Below are 19830 nucleotides of genomic sequence, written 5' to 3' on the forward strand. Positions count from 1 at the left end.
TATTTTTCTGACAGAGTTTGTCAGGAGTTCAGTGTCCTCTGCCTTTATCGACATCATAAATCATTCCATCACTTAAGGTGGCAACTTAAGAGTTTAAATCACATTCTGTGCACATTTACACTTGAATGAATTCTTGATTTAAACTCTCATTTCCACAATTGCAGAGATCACATTCATACCCTGTGAACTGAAGATTTGTGCTTTGTCTTTGTTAAAATGTTTTCTGCAGTTTCACTGTGTTACAGAATCTTGATTTCATATTTTCAACCGTATTTTGTATTTTGTGTGAAATGCAAATCAAACACCTTATTTACTTGATGTGTCCTCTAGAGGGGGCTGAAATTTCAGAAACTAGTCAGCGCTTTAATGTGTTACTTTACAGGTTTGCTTGTCTGATGATTATTTTGGTTGGAAATGTTCCCAACAACAGATTCTCCAAATTTTTTGAACATTCATAACTCGTCTTTCATCAAGCCCTTTTTCTGAAACCATTTCTACCAGCACCTGTTCTGTTTCTAACTATTCCTTCCCTCCTTTTTTGCTGTAAAGAAAAACTAAAATGTGGTTTAATGTCAGCATAAGTTAGGAATAATTTAACAGGCAGCATTTCACGATCTCCTGGTGCCCATGCAAAAAAAAGCAGAAGTTATCCAATGTGCATGCCTCTTCCTATTTTCACTATTAATGCCACTGTTTGTTTACATTTTGACTGCAAAGTTGTGCCTCTACCCTTCTGGGTGCAGTGCATGAGTGGAATTTTGAAACAAGGACGACAGAGAAGATGCCAAAGAGACCAGACTTTGTGTCTCTCCCACTAATGCTGAACTCAACAAACCGTGGCGTGGCGCCTCTCTGAGAGAAAACCGCTCGTGCTGCTCATTGGAACAGGAATGGGTAGTGTGCTGTTCCACTCCACTTATATAATACCGTGCCAGTTTAGGGAAACGCTCTGCAGAGCCTATAGAAAGCATCCACGATGTGACACTTCATGCACTGATTTCTCATGCCCATTCAAAAGCCACAGTCCACAGTCTGCTGAGGCTGTGGACCTAGTTATTGCCTGGACAGCTGTGACATCTGTGGTCATATCGATGGTGCTACAAAGCCAAGCTGCTGTATCACTGATGCTACTGTCCCTCTGAACATCAGCCAAGAAAGGATAATTAAGCCACAGGGGATTTGTGTGTTGCTTCAGATACAACAGATGTGTCACCAACACAACACAGGAGTTCAGGTTAGGCAGAATGTTCAGTCTGTGCAACCACGTCAACTCTCTGCACACAAACAACCATCTAGTTAACGTTGCATTAACGCAGCATTCTGTTGCATCCAGAATCTTAACAGCCTAAGCACATCCCCTCGCAACAGTCACAATCACTGCTATGGCCTGTCTCGCTCAGGCTAGTTATATCTACCAACAGGACTACACCATTGCCATTTTTCTCTATAAAGTGCAAAGTTGGATTGTGTTGCAGCCACAACCGGCTGTGGCTGTCAAATGAAATACTCCTAATGCAGCACATCTTTTCTCTTGGATGGATAAAAATGCAAAATAAGGTAACAAAATATTGCAGAGGGAAAACAAAGTGTGAGACAAAACAATATTCATTGTGAGGAGGCACAAAACCTATCGGGAGGTAAAGCAGAATTATTTATGAGGATATGGAAGAGTAGTCCAGAATACAAATCCCCACCATGACCCGTTGACAGCTCAGTAAGTTACCAGCTGGGTTTTACAGCACCTTGTGTCGCTTGTCTTTGTCTGATAAAGTTCTTCTGCAGCTCAGGAAAGAAAGAAAGATGGATTGAAAATATCTAAGGTATCCCCTTTTACTAAAAAAAAAAAAAATCCACTTGATTAAATCTGGAACAATGACATGACAGATTTCATTAAATGTGTCCCTGCATTATGTTTATGCTTTTTTGTCTAATATATACATTCTCTCCCCCCATGGCTTATAACCTGAGCTTGGTCGCCCCAGAATGTAATTTCCCAGAATAATTGATGGTGCATGTTGAGTTTTTGTTTGCAGTACAACTCTTCACCCAGAGGAGGGAGTGTGGCCCTTCGGCTGTGTGCTAAATAGACCAGCTCAGGTGGATAACTGGAATTTATGAGTGACCTGAACCAGGAAGTCTCTCTCTCACTAACTCACTAACTCTGTCAAGTTACAGGAAGTTCAGTGGGACCAACAGCTCTCTGGTGGATTTGGTTTCAGCCTAAAGGCCATATGGAAAGGGAAAAAAGGAGAGAGACTCTCATTAGAAGCTGTTTTTTATTATTTATATTCTAAATCTTTTTCTGCTGAACCACTCCTGGCAATTCAAAATGAAAAATTTGATAACAAAACAAAATTCAGCATAAAAGGCATGTTGTTCATTTCTAAAGTCATAGAAGCAGATGAGCTTTTTACCTTCAGAGTTTATCAGTGTGTAATGTAGTAAATTATGTTTGTATATACTTGCAGCATGTTTTGTTCCTCAATGGAGCTCAGTGATTGTTAATTTTAGCTTGTTTGTTTGTTTTTTTGAGAGTTTTTATTGTCAAGTTAATATCGCCACCTTTATTTTGAAAGCACGCCGGAAGCTTCAGCAGCCGTTATAAATCTAGTTGATCGTTTTTACTTTTCAGTTGGTTTTTTTTTTTTTTTATTATTATTATTATTATTTCTCAGCAGCTCGCCCGAAGACGCGCATTCACGCCTGAAATGAGACACTGAAGTCGGCTCCTGCTTCCTGACAGCTGCCGGAGGAGACCCACCGGTGAGCTTACCGTAAAAATAAAATTAAAAATAAACCTCATCCAGCGACGTTTGGTCCCGTTTTGTAGCCGGCTGAAGGAGCTAGCTGCTTTTAGCCGCTGAACTGTCTTTGTTTTTAGAGCAAACTCTTTTTCTAAGTTACGTTGAATGGAAAATTCCTGCGAACCCCGAAGGGATTTTAATGTTTGGGAATTTACTTCCGCATTTGTTCTCCAGAAATACGTGTGAAGGTGTGTGTGTCTGTCTGATTGACTGACTGCCTGTCTGTCTCTCTGTCTGTCTGTCTATCTGACTGACTGTCTGTCTCTCTGTCTGTCTGTCTATCTGATTGACTGACTGACTGACTGCCTGCCTGCCTGTCTGTCTGTCTGTCTGTGTCTGTTTGTCTGACTGACTGACTGCCTGTCTGTCTGTCTGTCTCTCTGTCTATCTGACTGTCTGTCTGTCTGTGTCTGTCTCTCTGACAGACTGTCTGTCTCTCTGTCTGACTCACTGTCTGTCTCTCTGACTGACTGTCTGTCTGTCTCTCTGTCTGTGTCTGTCTCTCTGACTGACTGTCTGTCTGTCTGTCTGTCTATCTGACTGACTGCCTGTCTGTCTATCTCTCTGCCTGTAGGTCTCTCTGTCTGTCTGTCTATCTGATTGACTGACTGACTGCCTGTCTGTCTGTCTGTCTGTCTGTGTCTGTCTCTCTGACTGACTGCCTGTCTGTCTGTCTGTCTGTCTGTGTCTGTCTCTCTGACTGACTGCCTGTCTGTCTTTCTCCAGACATGGGTGTGTTTGAGACCTGCTCGGTGCTGCTGGAGCTGAAAACTTTACCAGTCAAAGAGAAGCAGAAGGTGAAATCAGCGGTGACAGAAAATGGAGGGACCGTTTGCTTTGTGGTCAATAAAGAGGTGATCACGTCCAGCTGCAGCTGTTGTCTGTCCCACCCTGCTGTTAGAGGTGTGATGTCCATCATTCCCATCTGTTCTTCCGCCCACAGTGCTCCCTGGTTGTGACCAGCGATGCGTCCAGCCTGAGCTCCAGCAGGCTCCGTGGCATCCAGCGGTACCAAGTCCCCGTGGTCGGGGTGGATTATGTGTACAGTTGTGTGGACCGCGGCGTGCTGCTTCCTGTGGACGAATACGAGCTGGAGACGTCCACCACCTCTTCGTTTTCACCCCCTTCTTTTCTTCTCTCCTCACCGGCCCCAGTTCCACTCTCACATAAAGGTATTATAAAAAACACAGATGTGTTCCAATGATATGAAGACACATAAATCAAAGCAGGGTGAGAAAATGTTCTTTTTCCATATTGCCTGGACGCGATTAAGTGATTTAAAGAGACACCCTCATTAGCGAGTCTCCAACCCAGTTTTTTAAATATATTAATATTTTAAAATATAAGTCGTTCATTAATCAACAGTTAGCTAATTTTTACAGCGCTCTGTGAAGAAGAGAAAGAGAACAGGATTTAATAAATAGATGTTGAATTTAATGATAATCTTATTTGCAGTAAAACAAGAAGTATTGGTTAGTTAGCATGCATAACAGTAACAATGCATACGATAAGTCAGAAGTCATCAGAAGTTCATTTGTATTAAAATCTGTAGAATACACACTGTGGCTTTGTAGCCTGTTTGTACAGTTGGAGAAGAAGATTGTGAAATTCTTACCATAAACTATTTATGAGCTTTCCCAACTTTCCCAACTACTAAAAAAGACAAACCAAATCATAAGCAGGACTCCACCCAGCTGTTGCCTTTTTACTTCACACAGCACAGGTTGCGAGTTTCTTTTCCTATTAAACCAAGTTCACAAGTTTTGCCCTGCTGCTTGTTTCTTTTTTGACATATGGGCATTTTGATTACAAGTCCAATTTAGCAGGTTTAAGAATGGGGGGGGGGGGGGGGGGGGACAAACATGGGACTTTGGTTTGGATAAAGACAACAGGTGCCATTTCAAACCAGCTGTGTTATATAAGGAACGTTTTGTGTAGTCTGTAGCAATCCATTCAGATTGTTTACATAGTGTGGTGTACGTTTAATGTGCATACCAGCTCTTGCAGAAGATTTGACATAAGACTGAGTGAGTTGGGAAACATGCGTCCCTTCTGTGTCGTGCACTGCAGTGTCCAAATCCCCTACGAGCACAGGACCTGCTGAGCAGCCCAAAGGCCAGGCCAAGTCTGTGGACCCAGTCAGTCTGACTCCGGAGAGAAGTGGAGATGTCCGAGAGAAATTCAGGTGTGAAAAACAGTAACATTCACTTCAAACCTATTAAACCGTTATACATTTAGATTCTGCCCCAGATCTCTGGTTGAATCAACACTGGCCACATTTAACACAGAAACTTTTCATCAACATTTTGCTGAAAAAATATTAATAATCTTAAAATCACTGAACCGCTCTGTTTGTTTGTTTTTACTATACAGAACTTACACTGAAACTGATTCTGATCTTCCATCATTTCCGGATAAATTTCAAGTGGCCAAGTATTCAGTCTTTGAGAAGGTAAAGCTTCTTGTTTTTAAGATTATTACTCGTACAGTTAAAGTGGCATTAGTGTAATTCTTTGTAATTGTATGCACTTCTCTCAAGGTAAACAGCAACACATGGTGTGTGCTGGAGCTGCAGAGTGCCAAAAGAGAGAAAGGACGACAGTACCGTGTGCTCAGATACTGGAAGAATAATAAAGCAGCCGAGGTATGAAGTCATCTGTAGATTCCTGCTTGTACCACATATTTGTGAGCTTAGTGAGGCTTTTGTATTAAACTTTAAAGTGTAAGTTCACTTTAACTAGTAATTTAGATTCTGCCTTTCTACTATTTGATAATTTCTAATGGTAATTTTTTTTTATTTGTTTATTTTTTTTTTTTACACCTTATCAGGTTGGAGATACATCTTAGGTAGATGTTCTTCTAGATGTTCATCTTAGATATTTAGATATTTTACTGTCCTGTAAACTGCCGACTGACCATCAGTCAAAGTAGTCCTCAGTATATAATAACATACAAGTGTATGTCTGTGTTTGTGCTGATCAAAGGCGGCTACAAAGGATACGCTGGTGTTTCCCTCCACCTCAGAAGAAGCTCTAGAGGTGTACCAGGCTCTGAGAAAGAGCTTCCAAGCTACCGGTCTGCAGCTGAAGAACAATATCTCATCACAGGCCATGGACCTGGGCTCCACCGCCCTGCAACAGGTCTGACACGCTCACTGCACATCAGTTTATTCACACATTTACAGCAAGAAAAATAAACCTGCAGGCATCAGTGATAAGAATTGCAGCATTTTGCCTTGCTGTAAGGCATCGTCTGTGCTGATAAGCCACAACCAGGCTTGGTTATTATAAAACTGAAGCATTAGCAGTCATTGCTTTTGGAAATTTGTGTACTGTAGCTAATGAGCTGATTAGGTGATTTACATGTTCCTTGTTTGGTCAACAGCTGCTGCTGGAGGAAAAACTGAACACGGGAAGCTTATCAAAGGAAGTGGGCATTTTTGTGGAGATGCTTTGGACAGAAGCCCTGGGCCACCTTTCCACTATCCTCAGAGTTTCAATCAAAAATCTCAGCCTCAATGATGTAACGTTCTGCATGGATTGTTCCACACAAATCCCATTCAGATGTCCCATCAGCCTGTTGGGACATTACATAAAAGACTCTCCTAATGAATCTCATTAGCATTGTGCTCGTGCTTTGTGACTTGTGTATGTGTAGGTGACCAGAGCAGAGGGCTTGCTGCTTCAGGCTCAGAAAAAGCTAAGACAGGGAAATCATCCTGAGGTGATGTCTCTCCTGCATGAGTTTTACACCCTTCTGCCACACTCGCTGCCCGAATGTTCTCCTGATGCCAAGCTCATCTCTCAGAAACTGGACCTGTGTCAGGTAACACACACTCTACAGCAGATACACTTATACAAACGTTTGTGTTTGGAAAGCCTGAAATCACACACAACATTAACATCTCAACAGCACGCCGCTGAGGCGAGGTGTGTCATAAACGCTGATAAATACTCACACACACTAAGGGTCAGCAGTTTAGATAGGATCGAACTCTGATAAGTAACACAACCACATCACATTTTGTTTCCTTTCATCTGAAGGGTGACATGACGTGTTTTTTCAACCTCTCGAGCATTCACATTGCACGCCAATTACAACTTTCAATATTTTACTTTATGTTCAATCCTTTTATGGTAATTAAAACCACATTGTAAGATATAATTATAATTATAGATTGTATTTCCTAAATTGTCTTTTGTTTTAGACCTGCACAAAGTCCTGAAATGCGTATCAGTGGCTCACATTTATGAACTCAAGTCACCGATATCTCATGTGCATGTCCAGGCTAACAGCAACACACCTACTTCTGTTTGTCAAGTTAATTAGAGATCTTCTGAGCATAAGTGAGGTGACCATGAGAAGCCCCGCCCCTTCCTGTCTGGCACATTACCGCGCCCTGAGGTGCAGCATCGAGACCGTTCCCTCCAGCAGTCCAGAGTACAAGACTGTAACTGCTCTGCTCCAGGACAGGTATAAAACCTCCTGAGTAATAATTTTGTTTTCTGTTATCGTGGAAAAGAAGAACACGTTAGCAGTGACCCAGTTCTTCTAAGCCACAAAACACGGGCTCACAAAACCTGTTCATATAAATAAATACTATCTCTTATTTCTATCTCTTTCTAAAACCTTTTACTCTCACAAATCTACCAGAAAATACCAGTCATAACACAAGTTTATCGTGTTTCATTGTGCTGTTTTAGAGCTACTCTTCTAATGCTTTTTCTTAAGTTATAGAAAACAAGGAAGGAGGATTGATGTTAAAAGTAGTTACACATTCCTACAAAGTAACTCAGATGTCGAAAACACAATGCTGAGTATTCATCCATACATTTCTAAAAGTGTATTTATCCACTTGTGCTTTGCAGAGAGTTGCAAATCCATCAGGTTCTGCGTGTCAGCAGAGGAGTGGAGCTTCAGACATTCAAGAATGAGCTCGGAAACATTAAGCCGCTTCTTCATTCCTCCAGCCCCAGCAACTTTGTAGGACTCCTGTCTCGGTGAGATCACAAACACAAATACACACTGTGGACTCAAACCTAACCCCAAGTCTTGATTAAACACGTTCAATGTGAAGACCAAATTCTTACCTGAAAAATTCATAAATTATGAGCATGTTTATACATACAAGCACACACACCTAAAAACAGTCAGGGTTGGTGTGTAATATAAATTCAGGTGCACAAGTTTTGTTTTTTTTTTTACAATTAAAAATACCCATTAATTTTTATTTCTGTTCATTCATCTTATTCTATGATAATACATGTAGTTAAATTTCACATATTTCCTTCCAGCTCCTCACAAACTGAAGAACAGTATCCCATATCTGAAATCATAGCATTCTGAAATCCAGCCTCTTGATCTTGTTCAGTGATCGTAGCTGTTGTTGCACAGAGACCAAAAAGAGAATTAAGAGTTCTGGAGTGAGAAGGGTTTTTTTTTTTTGTTTGTGTCTTTGTTTGTTTTTTCACTAACTTTTCGAATTCCAAGAGCTTCATCGTCTGCTGTAAGAGAATGCCCCACTGGAGGAGCATTATATATTCTTCTGGTTTTTCTTTTGAAGGTTTTTGAAGTTTTTACACTTGATCAAGTGAACTTCTTCTGACATTATCCTGCAGAGTTTGTGGATAAACAAAGTTCAAGCTGTGGCCATCTAGTGCTGTCTGCAGATATGATGTGTGAGGAGGCTGCATGTAGCTTAGTTAAAGAGCTATCGTATTTGTTGTTTGACTTTGTCCTTTCAAAACATATGTATGATACATATATTCCAATAGTTTGTTTATAACATTGTGATATGATAAATGAAAACCAAATAGTTTACTCCACATCTATATCTCAAAGGTGTAAAAGTTCATTTGGTTCATCTGTATAGAAATGCATGCATGCATGCCTGTATTGAGAAATTGAGCCTTAAAATCAGCCATCAAAACTTTGTGATTGCGACATTTGGTGTCAGCCAGTCAGAGGAGAAGAACACATTCCTGTTGTTACAAGAGCTCCACAGAAAATCCTGAGAGACGAGATATAAACTTTCCGAAGACCACAAATCTCTTGAAATAAAATACAGGAAATGTGTAAGAATGGGACCTTGAAACCTGAGAAATCTCCCTTTATTTGGTATCCGATGTTTTACCTTTCTCTTTAGTGGTCTGCTGTTGCCCCGCGTTGGAGTGGAGCATCATGGGATAGAAAGAACAGACATCGGTAATCTGGGCAGTGGAATCTACTTCACTAATGCTGTAGGGTGAGTAGTTTTGTCATCTTGTATAAAAAATTGTCTCTACTAACATGGGTTCACTTGTCTAAAATGTTAATGGGGCTAAAATGAGCCCAAAACTATTTAAAAAGTATGAAACTACATTGAAAGAGGTGTAAATATGTCAACCATCCGCAGCACCAGTCTTAAATACTCCAGAGTTGGCTTGACAGACGGCTCTCGGTTGCTGCTATTGTGTGATGTGGCGCTGGGAAGTTGCAAGGATGTCTACAAGAAAGACGTCACACTGACTGAAGCCCCTGAAGGACACCACAGTGTGCACGGAGTTCGATGCAGCCGTAATAGGCACTCTGAGTTTGAGGTAGAATGCGTGTGTGTGTGAATATAGACAGAAAATACCTAATTGGACAGAAATCTGATTTTATATGTTAAATTCAATTAAACTTCATTTATTTAATAGTATTCATTAAACATTAATTTTGGTTTAAAAAACACACACACCCCTTCGCACTCTCACTGACACACAGTGTGTAGTTATACACACAGAACGCAAAGTAATAAGAACAACAGAAATCAAGACAATGATAACAGGAACTGAGGAAAGGCCATCATTGATCTCATGAATTTGCATTTCCACTAATAAAACATAAAACAATAGGGAAAGCAAAGGTAAAAAAATAAAATAGCAAATAATAAAAATAATAAAATATTGGTATCAAAAATACCAATGACATGACATCTTATGTCTTCTAACATGTAAAATGATGTGCTGCAGGACGATGAGTTTGTGGTGTACAACCCTGATCAAGTGAAACTGAAGTACGTGGTTCAGTTTATCATGAAGGGAGAGACACTGAAGGAGTTCAGACCTGAAGTCGACACCTCTGCTGAGTCCTCTCTGCCTCCCCATGGTCAAGGTGAGCGCCATCAGGACAGTGATGTTGTTGACACTTTTCTTTTTTGTGGGTGTGTGTGATGATTGCACTTTGTATTTATTAAAAAATACTTGAAATTCACAAAGTTTCATTTTGACGCTCATAGGATGTGTATTGTCCTGATTGTGATGCAGGCAAACAAGCATTTTGTGTATGTGTGTGTGTGTGTGTGTGTGTGTGTAGCACCCAGTCTGGATTTCGATGAAGGGGATGAAACGATTAAGAACCCCCTGGATGATGTGACTGCCGGGCTGCTGGACAGCTCTGGTCAGCAGCTCCCTCTGCAGGCCGTCCACGTAAAGTGCAAACTGATGGATCTGCTCTCTGAGGTGAGTCATGACAGTGACAGCTCAGTGATCTGCTTGATTCGATCCATCTCCCAAAGAGTCAGTCCAGTAGCTTCAGTCTCCTGGATATAAAATGTTATCAGTTTATTCACTCACATGAGACACTGACAGTGAGACTGTTATCTCTTTTTTTCTTCTTTTTTTTTTTTTTTCCTCTTGCAGGTCATCATTTTCCAGACGTACACCAATATGAGCTCTTTGCCCATTGAGGCAAAGTATGTTTTTCCATTGGATGATTCTGCAGCAGTGTGTGGATTTGAAGCATTCATCAACGGGAAACATGTGGTGGGAAAGGTAACTTCGGGTCACTGACCTGTTTAACCTGCAGTTAATCTGTTTTCTTTTTTCTTTTTTTTCTTCTCTAAATATGCAATACAAAAAAAAATATTCACAGGATGAAAAATGAAAATAAAAAACTTACGTCTCATGTTCTCAATTAACTTTTTTCTCTCAGCAGCTGTAGAGTTAACAGTTTTTGTTTTTCAACTCTATTGGGTTGTCCACATTTTGATCTGTGGGGACAGACTGCTGTTTATCAAAACCAAATTGAACCATTTTTTCTGTCTGGTTGTCAGGTGAAGGAGAAAGAGACAGCTCGAAAGGAGTACAAGCAGGCGATTGAAAAAGGCCATGGAGCGTATCTCATGGACCAGGATGCTCTTGTATGTCCACCCTCAACACGTATCATCATGCAGATTGCTCTAAATCAAGCTAACCAAGGCTAATCAGGCCAGAATGATTCAACAACCGATAGCATGCATGTCATTAAAGAAACAGAAAGATTGTGATGAAACTGAGACATGAAAATGTATTTTCACGCACCTTTTGTGTTGTCGCTGTTTGTGTTCACTGCAGGACGTGTTCACCATCAGTGTGGGGAACCTGCCTCCCGATGCCACGGTCCTCATTAAAGTTACCTTTGTGTCTGAGCTGATTGTCAGGGATGGAGGCATCTTCTTTTCCCTGCCGGGCAGTGTGGCTCCATGGCAGGAGAGCGCAGCGCTCAACCAGACCACACAGGCGAGTACAGTATTTGCTCACTAACTTCCCTTTTGATTAATGTTTAATTAATCACATTTGGATTTTTTTCTGTCTAAACTGGTGCTACTTTAACAGAAACGTGTCTTGTCAAAAAAAGAAATGACTGCTTGTTTGTTGTCTTCCATCACACAGGCCACTGTGAAGAAAGTTTGCGTGACTGATGAAGCAGCAAGTACGAGGTGTGCTCCATATAGTTTAGTTTAGTTTTTTTTGTTGCTGGTTTTTTTTTTACTTACTTGATGTCTAACAATTTAATTGTTTTTTAATTGCTTTGTTGTGGGGAAACAGTGAGTCTATCATAACTGTCCACAAATCATTTATCAGGAACAACTTTTGCAAAACGCTGTTTCCTTCCATGAGTTTTTGTACAGTTAAACATGTGCAGCAGTTGTCTGCATATGGATTTGATGTGTTGTTCTTTTTTTCAGAGAGTTCATGCTCGACATGTCAATTGAGATGCCCTATGAGATCAGCAGTCTGAAGTGCATCACTCACAAAGTCATGATTAAGGTAATTTGGGTGAATTTTGTCTCCCCAGATTACACTTTACTCCCACATGAGCCTGAAAATTCAGCCGTCTTGGTTAAACATTCCATACATCCATTCCATGTGTGTGTAATCCCACAGAAAACCGACTGTAAGGCAGTAGTGAGTGTGCTGCCAGGAGAAGTCATGGGCACAGAAGGTTTCCAACTGTCAGTCACTTTGTCTCAGGTCCACCTGCCCAGGATGTGGGTGGAAAAACACCCTCACAAGGACAGCCAGGTCAGCCCGTCTGTCCGACCTCTTCTCTTCTCTCAGTCTGCTGCATTATTTATTTATTTTTATCCCTTCATCCGTTGCTCTCAATCTTTTAGGCCTGCATGTTGGTTTTCTATCCAGACTTTGACATCCACTCCAGCTCAGTGTCTGATGAAGTCGTCCTCTTGCTGGACACATCCGAGTCCATGAAGGGAGAGTCTCTCCTCATGGCACAGAGAATCGCCCTCCAGGTCCTCAGAACCCTCAGCAACAACCTCAGACTCAATATAATTTTATTTGGGACAGGTCAGTTTATGTACATTGTGCTAAAGGTTGAAGAGGAAGTTAAAATTGGAGACGACCTATTATTTATTAATTTCACTACATAAAATAAAAAAGATCAGTAAAAGTATAAAAGCAGCAGTGTTGGCAATCGAAACTCTTACTTGCACCGCTGTCTCAGTATCTCACCTGAGTGCCGCAGACAGGTGATATGAAGATTAAACCCACCAGTATAAGAAAGGTGAAGTGAACTCTCTTTTTTTACTTTATGACTGTTTTTGTGTGGTCAGATCACACTGAAGTGTTTCAGACAGCCCAGCCGCTCACTGATGCTCGTGAGGCAGCAGAGAACTTCATCAAGGTAAGACTGGAAGATCATTTCACACTGTAACTAGTTTCAGAGCTTCCCAGTAACTCCGCTGCTCCTCTCCCTCCTACCAGCGTGCCTCTCCAGTAGGTGGCAGCACTGAGCTGTGGCGACCGCTGCAAGCTCTCAGCCTGCTGCCTCCGAGCCGGGGGACCAGGAACCTGCTGCTGCTGTCGGACGGCCACATCCAGAACGCGCAGCTCACCTTGCAGCTGGTCAGAGACAACACTCAGCACAGCCGGCTCTTCACCTGCGGCCTCAGGTCTTAACGTGTTCAGGGGTCTCGGGTCATGGAGGGTGTGAAGATATTGACTCCAACGCCATACATTTAATTTTAGAAAGTCACTATAAAAGATAGAGATAGAGTGCTAATCAATCACAAGAAAAGTGGGTGTTCATATTTCTTTGTCTTATCAGTCCAACAGCAAACCGACACATGCTAAGAGCCCTATCTCAGGCAGGGGGTGGAGCCTATGAATTCTTTGATACAAAAGCCAAACACACCTGGAAAGGGAAGGTGAGATGACGGCCTCCAATCCATCACAGACTGTGCTAATTTTATGTTTCAGTCCTTGATTATTGTGTGACGTGGTAGGAATAAAACCAAGATCCTTTTTTGTGTACTCAGCTACCATATTTCTTCTGTTGTAAAGATACAATTTACATTAAGAAAAGTTTCACTATAGGCTTCTTTCCAACCCCAGTGAATTCATAATACAAAGGATGGGCGCTAATGATGAGTTAAACGCTGTTCATCTGTTTGTGCTGCAGGTGGCATGTCAGGTGAAGCGTATTTCATCTCCTGGCTGCAGTTCAGTGTCGGTGAAGTGGCAGCAGTTCAACCCAACAGCGCCCACACCTGTCCAAGCCCCCAAACAACTCCACGCTCTGTTCAATGACTGTCACACCCTGGTTTACGGCTTTGTGCCACACTGCACTAAGGTACATAGTGTCATTGTTAGTCTCTTGGATCTTAATCTCACCTCTTCAGTTTGCGTGTCTTCTTAAACCAATTGTGAAAAACATAACAATATTGAATGTATAATAAGTATGAAGCACATCCTCATTTTTAAATAATAAATCATCAAATATTTGTGTTCCTGGATACATTTTCATTATTTCACACAGGCCACCCTGCTTGGAAACCTGAGTGGGCAGGAGCTGAAAACCATGGTGTCAACCAGTGAGCTGCAGAAGACCCAAGGGACAGTAAGTCCACACTCATTCCCTCTCCACAGCCTGAAGAGAAGCCTTTTTCTTACTGCACATGCACATCAAAGCTAGTTTGTCCTACTGATACTGATGCAGGTCAAAGATGATTGTCACTACTATAAAGGTGATGAGATGACAATTGTTGTTATCAGTTTCTTCACATGCTCACAGCGAGAGCGCTCATCAGGGACTATGAAGACGGGAACCTGGATGGCAATGAGGCCGAACATGAGGTGTGTGTCACTGCTCCTGTTTGGGCCTAACCCTAACCCAAGTTCACACATCTTCAGAGATCTAATCACAAGTGGGCGAACTGAGGATGCATTTGAGATCTGCCAGGCAGATACATGAGGCACCGTATTGGGCCCTCCTTCTCTAGTGATGTCCTCCGCAGTGACACCAGATTTCTTTGTGACAGCTGTTTGCAGCACTTTTAATTTGCTCACATGGACAATCGCTCTCTTTCTCACATAGACATACACACTTAAACACAAGTCCATTAACGATAGTCCTGTTTATTGCATTGGCTGAGTGCAACTCCACATACCTGTGTATTTACATACAAAATGATGCATGTGGAGACACATTTTAAATCCAGCCCCTTGTCAATGGATCGTTGAAGATGGTGTTTGTGATTGTCAAATTACGTGTTAAATATGTGTTACGTTATACATCTGATCTCCATGCCCTGATTTGGAGTTTTTCTTTCCAGGGGAAGAAGGCAGAGTTGAAGTCCTTCATCATCGAATTAAGCAAAGAGTTCTCCATTCTGTCTCAGTTCACCAGCTTTGTTGCCATTGAGGAAAGGGTTTGTGCGATGTACAGCCTTTTTCACATTCATAGTTATTCCTGCTCACCTCTGGTAGCTGTCCAGCACCACTGCCTCCACCCTGCTCACTTTATATGATAGGTTGTAGTTTTCTCACATCATGTTCTCTCCGTTCCAGACAAACCAAGCTCATTTTTCCTTTTTTAGGATGCAGAAACAGAAGAGAAGGGTTTCACAAACATCCCCAAGTTAATTGCTGAAGAAAATGTGGACTTCCTCCCCTACATGAGCTGGACTTTTCCTCAGGATAGTGGAGACAAAGAGATGTTGTCCAACCAAAGCGACATCATGGCTTATGGCCACGTTTCTTCTTCTTCTGATGACGATTTAGCTCTTGAGGTACCCTTAAAATGTGTCTAGTGTATTCTCTGAGGACAATCAAATCCTGTGTTTTTCTCTGTTAAAGATATCCACCGGTTACGCGATGTGTGATAAACTTGTCGCTCAGCGTTCAAAACCTTTGAAGCCTTATATACAAACGTTTAGCCCCATCATGCATAGCTACGGCTGCACATTTGCTATTTTATGACGCAAGAATGCATATTTTGATTAGAGCCACTGCTTTTTTAATGTAAGGTCAGTGTGAAGAAAAAATTAAGTACTCTTAATAAGTAAATGAATCTGCACCACATCCTCTGAGTGTCATCTCAAAACTAACCAATTACTATGTGGCAGTGACATTTCAAAGTGTTTGCTCAACAAATTCAATATGTAAACAGATTATATGTGTGTTAACTACACAGATTTTAGTGTTTTTGTTTAGTAGTTCAGTTTAATTTTATAGCAACGAACAGATTCTGACCTTTTCTTTTGGGGGGGGGGTTGTTTTTCCTCTCTTCTTTTGTAGTGCTTTGCGGCATTTTCTGGAAAGTCAAATGTGCTTTCAAGTAGCTCTGAAGATTTGCTATCTGGGATGGATATCACAGAAGCTTGTTATCGTCGTCCACTTCATCCCCTTCCTTCTCCTCCTCCACCACCTCCTCCTCATTATCATCATCCTCCTCCTCCACCTCCTCAACCTCTTCCTCCTCCCCCTCTTCATCCTCAACCTCTTCCTCCTCATCATCATCCTCCTCCTCCTCCTCCTCCTCCCCCTCTTCATCCTCAACCTCTTCCTCCTCATCATCATCCTCCTCCTCCTCCTCCTCCTCCCCCTCTTCATCCTCAACCTCTTCCTCATCATCATCATCCTCCTCCTCCACCTCCTCAACCTCTTCCTCCTCCCCCTCTTCATCCTCAACCTCTTCCTCATCATCATCATCCTCCACCTCCTCCTCCTCATCATCATCATCCTCCTCCTCCACCTCCTCAACCTCTTCCTCCTCCCCCTCTTCATCCTCAACCTCTTCCTCCTCATCATCATCCTCCTCCTCCTCCTCCTCCTCCCCCTCTTCATCCTCAACCTCTTCCTCATCATCATCATCCTCCTCCTCCACCTCCTCAACCTCTTCCTCCTCCCCCTCTTCATCCTCATCCTCTTCCTCCTCATCATCATCCTCCTCCTCCTCCTCCTCCTCCCCCTCTTCATCCTCAACCTCTTCCTCATCATCATCATCCTCCTCCTCCACCTCCTCAACCTCTTCCTCCTCCCCCTCCTCATCATCATCCTCCTCCTCCACTGCCATCGCCTCCTCTTGTACATGGCCGTGCATCTCCACTTGCATTCAGCAGCTGTGAATCTGTTGATCGAGGCTCAGGTTTATTTGGAAGCGTAGCCGGCTTTGGCTTTAGTGAAAGGTTGTCTGTGTTTCCTCAGCCAGTTGAGACAAAGTTGTATCGGAAAAAGAGAGAAACCTCATCTGCCCCAAATATGATGATGTCACACACGACATCTAGGAAGAAAATCCAACTACAAGCAGATCTTGTCCCAAATAGGGGGCATTATACTCCATTTTCTTCATCTGAAATTCAAGAGTTCACCAAAAGTGCTTTACCTGTCAAGATCAGGAGTGAAACCAGTGATACAGCTCGTGAACGGATGAGTCGGCGTTTCGCTGTTCCTGAAGTGAGAGCGGATGATCCAAGGATATCAGTCCCCCCTCTGCCTGGATTTATAGCAAGTCGTCCACTACAATGTGGAGTAAATTATATTTCTGGAGCAGCAGAGCCTCCATCTGTGTACAAGCCCGCTCTATATCTGAAATTTAGGTCTGCATCTTTATCCAGACCATCCGCAGTTAGAGCGAAAAGACCACACCGCCAGTGGTGAGTTCTGAAACAATTTCTTTTTAAACAGTTACTAATGTTAAATAAATTAATGCTGGCACTCACCAAGAACTTTGTGTGAAAGTGGACAGTTCTTTTATTTGCTCTCAAAACACTTTAATCCTTTAAAATTTTTTGTCAGAAGTTTACAGTCAATTCTCAAGACAGTGTGCACCGACAGCAGGAACAGCTTCCTCCATCGTGTAGCAGCTTCTCTTTACACATATTTGCTGTCGTCATAATTTTTTATAACCATATTGCAGAGTTGCTGAGATCCCACTGTTTCCTCAGTCTTAACTGAAGCTTGTTTCTTTTAGCTGCATTTTGATGCATTACTGCTGCACAGACAGCAAGGTTTTCCTTATTAAAGTGCTCGGTGTGTGTATGTGCCTCGGATGTGTATATTTTGGTGTCGATCCACTGAGAGTGTCCTGCTGTGATCATGTTGTTTCAACAGGTTGTCATCACATGAGACTAACAGCCAAGAAGCACTGAAGCTCAAATGGACAAAGATCTTCCAAATGCAGCATTCAGTGAGACATTTTATCTTTTATTTGGCACCTACAAGTGATATCTTATTTCACATGTACTTAATTAAACCCACACTAAAATAATGATGCTTAAATCTCTTTCCCAGCTGACACCGAAGTTTATCCAATTCTGACCTTTTGGATTTTTTGTAACGTATTGTTTTCCATGACACAAATTGAAAAACTGCTTTGTTTCATCACGATGAAGAGCTTGAAACAGTGTTTGTATGGAGGACAGGAGAACAACATGTAACTGTATTTACTGGAATTTAAACCAGCTTTGGCTGCCTCTTCAGTGTATTTATTTTAAATTTGTGATAATAAAGTAGAATCTTCAGCTTTAAGGAGAACAGTGTTTTCCCCGATGGTTTGGATGTCATCAATGGGCCACTCTTTCCCAACTGGTAGTAATTGTGCTGCTTGGAAAAGCAGGAAATGAAGGTCTGTGTATTTGTCTGTGCTGCAGGAGGGCTACTGGGAGCTAACCACAGAACTGGGTGAAATCATAAATGTCCATGTCGACCTCTTTGCCAACGTGTACCTTAAAAACAAGGGCATCAATTCTCTAGGTGAGAACTGTCAGAACCTGTTTGAGGTCAGCAGAGTGTGGAGATGGAAAGAACCTTTTATGGTTTATGTACATATGATTTGTGTAGGCGTGAGGGCCCGTGCAGACATCCTGAGGCTGGTTGCGACTCTCCTGGTTCTGCAGCTGATGAGGGTGGAGAGTGTGGAGGAAGGCAAATTTCTCAGCACCCTCTTCTGCCTGAATGAGCCCCCTTCACCCAGGTCTGTCCACATCCAGAGATCATAACAAAACATGAAATTAATGACTTCAGTAAACTAAAACAAATCAGCTGGGTCTAAAAAAAAAAAATGTCATTAGAAATTTCAGTTTGCATTTTGTAAAGAGGAACTGTAAGAGGAACTTGTGTACTTTCGTGTAATTTAGCTGCCTCTTGGCCAAGTCGCATTTGAGAAAGAGAGATTCTATATCTCAATAAGTTTCAGCTGGTTAAATAAAGAATAAAGAATAAAAAATATATATATTTCTAATCTGTGAAATCATCAAGAACATATAGGCTCCAAACATCATATATATATTTTTTTTTTTTTTAACTACATCAGTAATCCACCATGTTTAGAAATTGAGACATGTTGTTTTCCCGTGAATGATTTACTTAAACTTAAGAAAATATTTGGACGTTTCCTCCTTTATTCCAGCCTACTGCCTCTTCCATCTTTCATTCATCTAGAGGTTTCACTTTGGCTCAACAATGTTAAAGACAGATAGACAGATAATGTGACAGACAGAACACAGAAAGTGTGAACGTGTCAGTGTTTTCTCAGATGATGAAGTTTCCGTTCTGCTGTTCCTCTCAGGCCTGAGTGGTGGTCCAAGGTGCAGAAGGCGGTGGACTGGGTTCGCTGGGCTGACAAGCAGTACCCCTGCATCTACAGCCGGCTGGAGTTCGGCCTGAGCTGGGAGTCCTCCACCCGTCAGATCCTGGGCTACGAAAGCCTGCCCCCCTTCTCCCCCCTAGCTGGTCTACTGATGGCCGGAAAGGCATGAACAGGAGAGAGTGTGAGAGGAATTTAAACCAGTTTTAGTTTGGTGAAATGATCTTTTAGGCATTTTAACATGCGTGCGTTCGCCTTCTATAAATCACTTTGAACTGTCCCTGTCAGTGTGTTTCCAATAATAATCAGATATCCGCTTTCCTCAGTAAATGCACTTCTTAATCTTCACAATCTCAAAATGGATTGATGTATTTACCAACCCAGTAAAAATTGAGCAGCAATAGACAGCTTAACTTAAATTCGATCCCATTCCACAAAGAAGTGAGACTGTTTTTAAAGCAATTCGAGTCACTGGGTTTGTACATGTTAATGGCAAAGCTTAACTTCTCTGAATGATCTATTTGTTTCAGTGCTTGTACCTGTGTGATGTGTTTTAAAGGTTCCAATGCAACCAAACTGAAAACGTGTCTTTAAACATCCACCTGCCTTACAATGATGTGATTCTACGTTCAGTATGTTTCAACATGGGGAGATAACAAATATAACAAAAAATTGTGTGTGTGCTTTAAAGACGTGGCTTGAACAAAAATAATGATAATGATGAGCAGAACAGGATAGAATGTGAGAGGATAATCCCACATAACTGATCGGCACTGGTAGACTGTTCGTTTAGGTTGTTTGTGCATGTCATGGTGAACAGAATTAAAATCTTTCAAACGCTGTGACATCTCGTCTTTTGTTCCCCATGATACTAAACATCCACTTTCTGCTGCTGCACGGGCCAGTAAGTTATCTTTCT

General features: G+C 41.8%; 1 protein-coding gene across 1 annotated transcript; it reads left to right on the top strand.

Moving 5' to 3' along the window:
- The first annotated feature begins 2652 nt into the window (after window positions 1-2652).
- On the top strand, window positions 2653-19753 carry parp4 (poly (ADP-ribose) polymerase family, member 4). Its single transcript, XM_029530745.1, has 36 exons — window positions 2653-2763; window positions 3531-3658; window positions 3748-3976; window positions 4875-4989; window positions 5178-5256; window positions 5344-5448; window positions 5789-5944; window positions 6189-6326; window positions 6462-6629; window positions 7126-7277; window positions 7673-7804; window positions 8950-9048; window positions 9199-9382; window positions 9797-9938; window positions 10140-10285; window positions 10466-10597; window positions 10879-10965; window positions 11159-11323; window positions 11477-11523; window positions 11773-11854; window positions 11972-12109; window positions 12202-12391; window positions 12658-12728; window positions 12809-12996; window positions 13152-13251; window positions 13506-13676; window positions 13863-13943; window positions 14099-14179; window positions 14659-14754; window positions 14923-15114; window positions 15623-15841; window positions 16286-16980; window positions 17438-17513; window positions 17977-18079; window positions 18167-18299; window positions 18894-19753. Exons 2-36 carry the CDS (start codon window positions 3533-3535, stop codon window positions 19081-19083), a joined length of 5208 nt encoding a protein of 1735 aa, XP_029386605.1. The 5' UTR covers window positions 2653-2763; window positions 3531-3532; the 3' UTR covers window positions 19084-19753.
- The last annotated feature ends 77 nt before the right edge of the window (window positions 19754-19830 follow it).

Source organism: Echeneis naucrates, chromosome 21, assembly GCF_900963305.1.
Source record: "Echeneis naucrates chromosome 21, fEcheNa1.1, whole genome shotgun sequence".
Taxonomy (NCBI): Eukaryota; Metazoa; Chordata; class Actinopteri; order Carangiformes; family Echeneidae; genus Echeneis; species Echeneis naucrates.

Coding starts and splice junctions, on each gene's coding strand:
- parp4 (XM_029530745.1), top strand. CDS start 3,533: ATGGGTGTGTTTGAGACCTGCTCGGTGCTGCTGGAGCTGAAAACTTTA. Junction 13,944..14,098: donor TGCAGAAGACCCAAGGGACA/GTAAGTCCACAC, acceptor TGTTGTTATCAG/TTTCTTCACATGCTCACAGC. Junction 15,842..16,285: donor AACCTCTTCCTCCTCATCAT/CATCCTCCTCCT, acceptor CCTCCTCCTCCT/CCTCCTCCCCCTCTTCATCC.